General features: G+C 43.0%; 1 protein-coding gene across 2 annotated transcripts in view; it reads right to left on the reverse strand.

Moving 5' to 3' along the window:
- The window catches only part of abcc1 (ATP binding cassette subfamily C member 1 (ABCC1 blood group)), a 33181-nt gene that overhangs the window by 4987 nt on the left and 16908 nt on the right, over window positions 1-11286 (reverse strand). For both annotated transcript variants that reach the window (XM_032538284.1, XM_032538283.1), the window contains exons 15-26: window positions 10906-10975; window positions 10130-10256; window positions 9365-9541; window positions 7907-8074; window positions 7246-7420; window positions 6948-7005; window positions 5276-5402; window positions 4594-4801; window positions 3234-3544; window positions 1910-2109; window positions 1622-1748; window positions 510-611 (exon numbers count right to left, since the gene is read on the reverse strand). In XM_032538284.1, coding sequence (XP_032394175.1) covers window positions 510-611; window positions 1622-1748; window positions 1910-2109; window positions 3234-3544; window positions 4594-4801; window positions 5276-5402; window positions 6948-7005; window positions 7246-7420; window positions 7907-8074; window positions 9365-9541; window positions 10130-10256; window positions 10906-10975 — 1850 coding nt within the window. The remainder of the gene's footprint in view (window positions 1-509; window positions 612-1621; window positions 1749-1909; window positions 2110-3233; window positions 3545-4593; window positions 4802-5275; window positions 5403-6947; window positions 7006-7245; window positions 7421-7906; window positions 8075-9364; window positions 9542-10129; window positions 10257-10905; window positions 10976-11286) is intronic.

The following is an 11286-nucleotide window of genomic DNA, read 5'->3' on the forward strand; positions in this document are numbered from 1 at the left end:
CATTTCTAGCCACTGGGGGGCCATAGGCAGGCTGGGGGAACTCATATTAATATTAAAAGAACTCATAAAAAGGGACATTTTCATGCCTTTAAATTCTTTACACAGTATATCAGATGTAGTCCTACATATACACATGGAAGAAACACGTTTTTACACTAACTTTCTAGCAATTTTACAGTGTGTGCCATGTTGTGAGATTCCATGGCGACGTGTGCGGCTCTGAGGTCATCATGGGGATCATGTGATCAACCTGGAGTTGGGACTGTGCTGAGAAGTCACCATACATTTTCTAGCTGTCATTTGAAGGGTGTCACGTTGAATGCACAGTGAATCATGCATGTATCCTATTCATACTATATACATACTAAAAAACAGGAATGTAATTGAAGTAATTGAAGGGGCTTGAATTATAAATGTCCCATCCCAGCACCATGAATCATGAATCATGAAATCCTCCCTCCAAAACCACAACAATGTAATAACTGGAATTGTTCTGGTTTATTGTGTACCTCCTTCTCCGTGTCACTGTACTCCTTGACTCTCTCCACAGCCACTATGTTGGTTTCCACATCAGACGACATCCTCACCAGCCAGGTCAGAGAGGTGGTCAGCTGCACATGGGACACAGGGAAAACTCTAATATATACAGTATCACAGTTCACAAGCTGTAAAAACAGAATATCGCCATATACAATGGAGGTGAATAGAATTTAGACTGCAGATTGATTGCATCCCTTTAACCCTCCTAACCCCAAAACCCGCCGGCAAGTTTGAAAAAGCATGCTTTGTTTAAAAGATTGCCATAGAAAAACACTTACTCTGGAAAGAAGGTGAAAAAATAATTGTTTGTTGGATTCTCAAAATGTAAAAAGCTTGCATTGAACATTCTTCAAAGGTTTGCATGATCAAGTAGCTGTAGAATGCATAAAACTCGACAGGTAGGGCGCCCAGATAGCTCAGTTGGTAGAGCAGGCGCCCATGTATAGAGGTGTACTTCTCTACACAGCGGGTCATTCCCCCCTCTCTCTCTCTCCCCTTTCATTTCTTCAGATGTCCTGTCAATAAAGGCCTAAAATACCCTTTTTGGGTATTTTAATAATAATTGAATTGAGTAATTATAATTGTGTAATAATTGAAAAACAATCTTCAAGATTTTTGAGGCATGGTCATGTGATGAAAATTCATCCAGTCAGTGACTGAGATTGCAAGCCTTAGCACAAAAACAACAGCACAGCCTAGTCGTAAACAGTATCCAGATCCTTTACTTCAGTAAAAGTACTAATACCACACATTTAAAATACAATTAAAAGTCCTGCATTGAAAATGTTAGTTGAGTAAAAGTATGATCAGGGAAATGTAGTTAAAGTATTAAAAGTAAAAGTACTCAATGTAAAATCAGCATAGACATACACACAGATAGTTCAAAATGTGTACAGATAACACGCCACTTGGCTGAAGAAAGTTGGCGGGTATGTTGACGCAAAGTCATAATGTCACGTTGAGGAGATACAAAGTGATGCATATACTTAACAATGTAATTATTTCAAAGCATCCTATAGAACAGGTTTCTAACCTTGTGTGTGCCCCTGAAGAAGATGTGAGCTGGAGTATGAGTGTTTACCTGAAGGGCATAGGAGATGGACAGCCCCATGATGCCGGGACTCAAGTTCTCTCTGGCTATGACAGCAAACAGAGCCGCAAAGGACACAATGCAGTTTCCTACCAGCTCCAGGCGAACAGCCAGCCACCTGCACAGACACACATTCAGTGACAAAAGCAGAAAAGAAGACCTTTGCAACTAAGGAACGAAGTGGCAAATGCAACGCAATCAGAGGGTTATTTGAAGTGATCAAAAGAACTCTTAGAAATCAGTTCAAATCTAAGCGTGAGTAGTATAAGTGTCCCTTACCTGTTTGCTACTATGCTGGGGTAGTAGGCCTTCTGGTTGTGGTCCACCCGCTGGTCACTCTCTCGGATGAAGCGCTCCTGTTCACCGAAGGCTCGAATGACAGAGGTGCCCAGCAGTGTCTCATTGAAGTGGGTGTAGATGGGCGAACGGCTGACTGACTCCAGGCGCTTCAGCTGGCGAGATGACGCCACGTAAAACCTCTGGACAGAGGAAGGACAGAGACGTCTGACTACTTCAGTCACATCAATTAAAGAGCCCTTATTGGGGTTTTCCCCCTTCTTTTAGTGTGTTATATAGTTTTGTGTATGTCATAGATGTATAAAGTGTTTGAAATTCCTCCATTAGTGATGTCACTGATTGAGAAAGCCAGCCCAGTTTCTCATACGTGCTGCCCATTGGTCCTGCCTGAGCAGGCACTGCACACCTATGAGCTTGTTGGAATTTGGTAGACCAATCGCAACAGAGGGGTGCCAGCTAACCAATCAGAGCAGACTGGGCTCTTCAGGGGGGCAGGCCAAGAGCTTAGGCGGAGGAGCCGCAGCAATGGGTAGGGCAGCGACCTAGGGCGGTAACCGCATCATCGCAAAACCGGTGGTGACGTGCCACTATCGCAGTGATGACATTATCACCGTATATTTTTTATTTAATTTTCTACTTTTGTTTTTGGTTGCGGAAGTTACAAGAGAACAGATATTGTGTGATATGAAATATAAAGTAGCCCCACATCATCACATACCCTTCACCATACCTAGAGATCGGCATGGGGAACTTTCCATAAGATCATCTCTCAATGCAAATCAAAACAGCTGTTAGTCTAACTGAAATAACACCATGCCAGTCTCTAGGTATGGGGGGGGGGTGTTTTAATTCCAAAGGCCAAGGGAACTTTATCAGGATGCATAGTATCCTGATCCATGAAATGACTGGCCTTTAATAATACCCATCTGCCTGCCTCTATGGGAATTTAACATAGGGGGGTGTACACCTGTATTTGGAGGAAGAACATTTATTAATTCACAATACATCATTCATTCACAAAGAAAATTGGTGTCCTTAAAGGTTGGATTTTTACTAATGTTTTTAATTAAGGCATTTGGATCAATTTTCAAAAGATGATTTTTTAATTCCTCTTTTTAATTAACTTTAGCATATGTATGTAAACTTATGAGCAGCGCTGTACAGTGCAGCCGGAAGTGGTAGGACAGTGACACTTTTTAAAGGATGTTTACATCCTTATCGAAGACCTTTTTACACATGGCCCCCCAGGTTTATGGGACCAACATGTATGAAAGGAAGGTTTACCATCCAAAGATTTCCAACTAACCTGCACATAAAAGTAAAGCAGGCCGAGAACAGGAATGATGATAGCTAAGAGCGGTGTTGCGATCAGGATGATAACACAAGACCCCAACACGTTTAACATCGAGCCCATGAGCATCCTAATAATGCTGGGGATCACGGAGTCAATGGTGTCCATCTCCTTGGCAAAGCGGTTGACCAGGTTACCGCTGGGGGTTCGCTCAAAAAAGGACATGGGTGAGCGGAGGACGTCATACAGCATGGACTGGTGGAGGCAGCGGGACGCCAGGATGCCCCCGATGGACGTGGACATGGAGTAGCCAAAGACTGCCACACCTACAACACAGCAGAGACCTAGGTAAGATCATTTGGACATGCTGCAGTGTTGGGACCGTGGTGGGTAGACCCCGAGACCCTGGAAGAACACTTTGACATTATATTTTGATGCACGTTGAGAGCAAAATAAAAAGGTCTAAGGATCTATGAAGAACGCTGTGCTCTTGGAAGCAATGTTGTGCTCTATTAACAATTTATTCAGCAAATGGTTGTGTAGATATGGATTGGATGACACGGCAAAAAGTCACCCCCGCAAACATGGTAAACAAGCCGAGGAGGAGTTCCCAAATGGTCAAAACACAAAATGGAGAAGCAGCCAGTCATAGCTACTTAGCTTGAAAGAAAACCAAAAAAAGTGTGCTGCTGTTAGCTGGGAACATAGCCCAACGTACCAATGTTTACAGCACCTCATGTTTTTATAAATGTAGCTGTAGACTTCCTTATGTGGGGCTTCATTTTGGCAAGTCTCCAAATTGATACAGTGGTAATGCTAGATTTTACAAGTCTGCATGTATTCAGAGATTTCCTCATTTAAATATATCATTTGTTGTCAGAACTTTAGGAGGAGTAGGATTAACAGCACCTCACGTAGCAGCAGATGGCCGCCCACCTGGGAGCCTGGGTCTTCCAGAGGCTTCTGCCTGTTTAAATGAAGTTATTCCTCACCACTGTGGCACCAAATGCTTTCTTTTGGGGGTGGGGGAATTGTTATGTCTTTATAAATTATAGAGTGTAGTCTAGACCTATTCTATCTGTGAAGTGTCCTGAGATAACTTCTGTTGTGATTTGACAACATAAATGAAATTACATGTATCCAAAGCGACACTATGCTATATACTGTATGTCAGAAGTTGTACGCCTTTGAAGCAACTAGAGGTTAAGTGTCTTGCTCAGGGACACATTGGCTGCTGTACTGCAGTGGGAATCGAACCCAGGTCTCCCACGCCAAAAGCATGTGTCATAACCACTGTGCCATCCCCATACAGTTCAGTTGAAATATTTACAGATGTAGCTATTTCAAGATGCACAAAAATGCATCCCCCTCTTACCCTGGGACAGGCCGAGAGCTCCGTACACCCCGAGTCTCATCAGTCTGTAGGGCTGAGTGCCGTTGACCACGGGGTCGTCGGTCCACAGGCTCAGCCAGTAGTTGGAGGAGAGTGAGGCCAGGTGAAGGGCGAGGAACAGCAGCAGACTGATGACGGACAGAAGCGCTCCGATGGCTTTCAGATAAGCCCAGAACACAGACAGCTTGACCTGGGGAGAACAGCGGGGATTAGGGCTGGTTAGCGTTTAAAAATGTTACCTTGCCTTTTATACCGATTCCTAAAAGGATATCTGTTTTTGATGACAAATTCATAAAAGAAATTGCAACATTACGGTACAAATCTGTTTGTTTATGTTCCAGCTCCGACTAAGTTAGCCCCGTCTCTGTGTAACGTAGAGTTTTTCCTGTGTGTCTCTACGACGTGTAACGTTACACAGCCAATCACAAACATTTTTAGATCTTGGTAGAAGCATGCTGCGAGCTGATTGGCTCACTGACACTGGTGAGATTTACTCCTTAGATATTGAATGACAAGGCATTTTTCAATACTCAACACTAAAGAGGCAATTGGTCTGTGCCAAAAATTGGCTCTGGCTGGATGTGGCTGGGGTGTGGGCCATCACAGATAGATGAGGATCATTTGGCTGCTGGGATGTGGCTGAGCATGTCAAGCCTCTGCCTACCTGTCCAGTGCTGGCCTTATCAGCCTCCGTCAGCTTGCCCACCTCGGGGTCCTTGGCTTTCTTGCTCAGCACCTTGTTCTCCTCAGCCGTCTGGGACGGTTTGGACACACTGCTGACACCCGGACTGCTGCTTACACACGGAGCAAAGAAGAACACAAACAGCTAGTGTATGTACTGTGTGTGTGTGTGTGTGTGTGTGTGTGTGTGTGTGTGTGTGTGTGTGTGTGTGTGTGTGTGTGTGTGTATATATATATATATCATGGTGCAATAAATATTTAGCTATACTCATACCAAATACCTCGAAGATATGGTCGCTTTTCCACCCCCAACAACCACAACTACCTCGAAAATTATTAATCATCTCCATCCTTTCTAATCCCTGTGATCATCCCCATTCCTGTTATCTCAAAATGTTCTGCTTGAAAACGAGAAGTCCACTCTGCTTGCACTGTGAGCCCACCCCCTGGCGCTCACAGTCTGTGCTAAAACATCTCCATCTTATGTTGTTGAACAACCCCCTGCAATGCCCTCTGCTACACCCTGAACTGCTACAACTATTGTTTGTCATAGTTCTTTATTCTTTCTATAACTGCCACTGTTTATCATACCAACTGCTATAATTATGAATCATATTTCTCTATATCTGTATATCTGGGTCAGTGTCTGTGTCCAAACCGGCAGTGACTGATGGCCGCCCTGGGTCTGTCCCAGGTTGCTGCCTAAAAGGAAGTCTTTCCTCACCACTGTAGCACCAAATGCTTGCTCGGGGGAAATTGTTGGGTCTTTGTAAATGATAGAGTGTAGTCTAGGCTCTATCTGTAAAATGTCTTGAGATAACTATTATGGTTTGATACTATAAATAAAATTGAATTGAAATTGCCTGAAATCTGGCTTGACAGTATGGGGGGAGACACACACACAGTCCCCTGGAGAATAATTTGAGTGGGATTTGGCTTACTGATGTCTTATAGCAGGTGGAAAATGCGTTGAAGATGAAACAATTAACCTTTTTGGATAAAAGCGTATGGACTTTTCTGGGAAAATTACAAAATAGTTTTACACTTTTGTTAGTTACAGTTTGTTTTTTTTGTTTCCCCTGATTACCAAGACTTGGAAGAACAACTTTAAAAAACCAAAAGTCATATTCATTATTATTTTGTGTGATGTCAATACATTTTGGTGAGATTTAATTTCCGTTTAGTCTTTCCTTCTGTCTTTATAGTCATAGAACAGTTTACACATTCATGTTGCATCCCTGTAGCATGCATATCCTGAAGGAAAAGGTTCTCCTGAAAGAAATGTCTAAAACTTGATTGTGCATAAGAGGGTTAAAGGGTATACGAGCATTATTATACTGTCACATTATGACAATGTCTTGCATTAGACCCTTTCTGTAATATACTCACCGTTCACAAATTTAATGTGCCGAGCCAATGAATTCCTCCCCCTAACAGGTATTGTGTGTGTATCCAAAGTCTGATATATGTTTCTCTACGCCTATATGCCTAAGAAATACTGTATATAACACACTGAGGGACTGTACCCAAGAGAAGAGTGGGGCGGGGGGACCAGAAATGGGGGAAGGGTTTGTGTCATGCTATTTTAGCCTCTCCTGATATATATTTATATATAACTGTGCCAGAGAGCTTCACTGCTGTTCAGTTTTACTCACCCAACAACAGTTGCACTGCCGTTCTCTATTCCTTTGGTTCCACTCTTTGGCACAGGTTCTACATATAAGAAGGAAACAAAAAATATGATAACATGACTGATCCTTAAACATTATCTAGATCCACTGCAGCAAATGAAGATGCAAAACATTCTTAATGTTCATGGAGCACATTTGCTCATTCAAGCATTGCAATGAAAAACCTCTCCTTGTTATGACAAAGGAACATAAAAAAGAAATGCTCTATATTTAAATGGACAGTCACAATATAAATGTGTAAAGTGCACTGTGCCTGACTCACCGTTGTCATCAGTGTGCTCGACGGCAGCGTATGTCTGCATAAACTCGGCGAAGGCTCTCTGGGTGGCCATGAGATCCTGGTAGGAGCCCATCTCTGTGATCTGGCCCTCCACCAGGACCAGGATCAGGTCGGCCTGGGGCAGGTAGCTCAGCCCATGGGTCACCAGCACACGAGTCTGCACACATCCACATTTAACATGCAAGTGTGTAAAAAGGGCATTCCTGACCATAATCATATGTAATTCATATTTGTTCTTCATATCTGGAATCTGGCCTGAGCCTCACTCAGGCTGTGGCAGTTATAAACATTTAACCAGGAGGTCTTTATTCTAACACTTCCATTTTCTCTGATGTTGGATGATAATGAGATAGATTTCTATACATTTCTATACATTTGTTATGACATAGCTATCATATTGCAGACATCCATATTTTTCTATGGGAACACTTGGTTCTCTGAACTTCCTGTAGCTTATAAGTTGTGCATTTTCAGAGTTTTCCTTTTGCGGACCGTTTCACACTATGTGTTGTTTCACCTGTCTATGCTCATACTATCTACATATTACAACATTAATCAGTGTGAATAATCAGCAAGAAGCAGCAAAGTGAAAATTTGAGCTGTTAAGGTGCATCGGGGGGGATAGGCTTGAGATCATACACACCTTGTCTTTCAGCAAGCCCTGAGGGCCGATGACTTTATCAAAGATATGTTTTCCTACGTGAGCGTCGACGGCAGACAGCGGGTCATCGAGCAGGTAGACAGCCCGGTCACAATAGACCGCCCTGGCCAGGCTCACCCTCTGCTTCTGACCGCCAGACAGATTCACTCCCTGAACAGAAGAGACAGACACAGAGAGAAACAAGGCACATTTAAAGACTGCTGTGCCTTGTTATGTGTCTGTGTGTGTTTTTTAAAGTGTAGTCTGCAAGCATTTCATAAAGTTGTCTCTGAAGTCCATAACAGAGGTAAAAAGAGATTGTAACAAGAAAAAACAACAACTTAGACAAAGCCCTGAGGCTTCTCCTTTAAGGTGCCCTGACAGATTTATCTCATGACTTTGTGGTAATGTCAGTTCTACCTTGAATTCTGTAACTTGCTTACTTTGGTTACCTTGTTTTAAGCCATTGATATTAATATATTGATATTCAACGAGTTAAGCTGCTTGACTCTGATTGGCTAACAGCTAGCCAATGAGAGCCTGGCTATCAGCATCCTTTACCTAGCTCTTGAATTATAATGAGCTCAGGCAGCATGATGTCAGACTGACCAGCTGTTTTGATTGGTCTGATTTCTTCTCTCCTTTCAGTGGCTAGATCGGATACAGGACGAAGCAGTTCATCTTCACATTCACACAACACACACACACACACACACACACACACACACACACACACACACACACACACACACACACACACACACACACACACACACACCACACCACAAACACACCACACACACACACACACACACACACACACACACACACACACACACACACACACACGTAACTTATTTTAAAATATGCAAGTCAAAATGGTTTTGTGTGGCAGGGCACCTTTAAAGGTTGAAAAAGAGAGGCAGGTTGTCTTGGGCAGTGGTCGAAGAAGTACTCATATCCTTTACTTAAGTAAAAGTGCTAACAACACACTGTCAAAATACTTTATTATGACTAAAAGTCTTGCATTGACTATTGGGTAACTACCGTTTTCTTCGACCAGGACCTATTTTCCTGTTTTTGTGTGTGATTGACGGGAACAACAACCTTTGAAAGTCCCGTATTATGAGAGGTCGCAAGTCTGTTGGCTCTATACGCGCTAAAAGTACGGGTTGTTGTCTGGTGGCTTTAGCGCTATCCATCTCAGAGCTGTTTCTGGTTAAACAGAAAGGTCTATCTCTGAAGGGATCCTTTCTATAATGCTGTCAGACACTTATATTAATAACCGGAGTCTGTAGGGGTCTGTAGTGCATGTGACCCCCCCCCCCCAGCTTTGAGTAGAGGGCCATAGGCATCAGAAAGCCCACTGTGTTATTGTGTTATAAGCATCATTGGATGCACATGGCACGAGTGCCCCTCTGCAGATAAGACAGGTGTGTGTGGGTGATCCTGACTGGATACCTTCTCTCCGATCTCCGTCTCGTCACCAGCAGGAAGGATCTCCAGGTCCGGCTGCAGGGCACAGGCCTCCACCACACGCTGGTACCAGGCCTCCTTCCTCTCCTGACCAAACATGATGTTGTCTTTCAGGGTGGAGTTCTGGATCCAGGCCTGCTGTGAAACGTAGGCCACCGAACCCTGCAGGGTCACATACACCAGAACATGCGTGTAAATGTCCATTGGCATTCTGTAGCTGATGATAACCAGTCAGACAAAGAAAAGGAAGAACCCCTGTGTCTTAACTTGCATCCTACATATTATTAGCAAATATAAATCAATCTATTTGTGAAAAAAACAAACATGCTACATTTGCTACATGTATGTTTAACATTAAAACATGATCTACATGATCTGGGCCCACATGTTATTGTAGGCCCAGTTTAGCAACTTCATTTTATATATTATATGTAGTAGGGGGTCCCTGCTCCATCTCTCTTTCAGTTTAGGGGTCCTTGGCTTAAAAAACGCTAAAGACCCTGGTTTAGACTTTATAGCTGATTATCTAAATCCTTATGGAGAAACTCAATAGGTTTTTACTTCCAGAACCATACTGTTGAGCTCTATACAGAGCTCATTATAAAGAAGAACTGTGATGGAATACCAGTTGTCCAGGACCTGTGCTGCTTTAGGCCCGGTACATCTCAAATTATTAGACTCCCTGTGTGTGTGTGTGTGTGTGTGTGTGTGTGTGAGTGAGCGAGTGAGTGTGAGAGAGAGAGCAGCCACCTTGACAGCCACGCTTCCTTCCAGTTTGTCCATCTCTCCGAGCAGGGCGGAGAGCAGCGAGGACTTTCCTGAGCCCACGTGTCCCACCACGGCCACCAGAGAGCCTTCTGGGATGCACACATTCAGCCTGCAGACACATGGGGACACGCAACTTCACTCACTGCCAGGTGCCACACAACCGTTTTACACTTAATACAGAATTCATTACTTACTTTAAACCAATATGTATTGATCGTACATTTATAAATAGTTACACTGTAAACTATTTATAACCCCACTACATGAATTTCAACTTCTTTAGGAAGGAATATCGGTATGGACAAGAAGACCAATAGCAACTATTTCTGTTTTACATATGGCTCAAGAGTGTTTTTTTTAAGATCTAGAGATCTTCTGCCTAAAATGCAGGTTTTGGTGATTTTATGCACCGATCTGATACCACGTAATTTAGCCTTGAAAAAAATCCATTAAAAGTAGTTGATTTAGGTTCTTTTTCCATTATGATAAAAGAAAGTTGGCGTTCATTGCTTGTGTTTGTTCATGCATTACAAAAGGTTTAAGCTGAGCCAGGTTGACAAAATGATCATATCACATCCATACAGGGATAGTAGTATACAGCTGTTAAAATGTAATAACATATATGACACACTGGTATCAGATCAGTATTCGATGTCGGCCTAGACGCAAGTTCAGGTATCAGAATCGGTATCGGGAAGCACTGATGTCAATCTCTAATGGTTACGCAGTGATGCATCGTGAGGAAAGATGACACGTACCCGCTGAGTGCCGGGGGTTCAGCTCTGGACCAGCTGAAAACTCCATCCACTATGGAGATACTGTGTGTGGCTGGGAAAAAGAGAAAAGAGGGATATCCCTATGTACTGTGCATACATTGTCCATCATAGATAACCCCGACCACTTTCTCCACCCAACAATGGATCTTTTTTCCACGTCACAGAGTGATGGCAGCATTAATTAGAAGCCAATAGTTTCAGTGAAACAAATTTGAACTGCAAAATTAAGAATTTAAAAAAGCGATAAGACAGAAGCCATAGGGCTCTACATCAAGTCAGAGCTAAAAGCATACTGGAGATAGAAATTATGATATAAACGGCTAAGTTTCTAAACAAGTGTGTGTGTGTGTGTGTGTGTGTGTG

This window comes from Etheostoma spectabile, chromosome 15 (assembly GCF_008692095.1).
Source record: "Etheostoma spectabile isolate EspeVRDwgs_2016 chromosome 15, UIUC_Espe_1.0, whole genome shotgun sequence".
Taxonomy (NCBI): domain Eukaryota; kingdom Metazoa; phylum Chordata; class Actinopteri; order Perciformes; family Percidae; genus Etheostoma; species Etheostoma spectabile.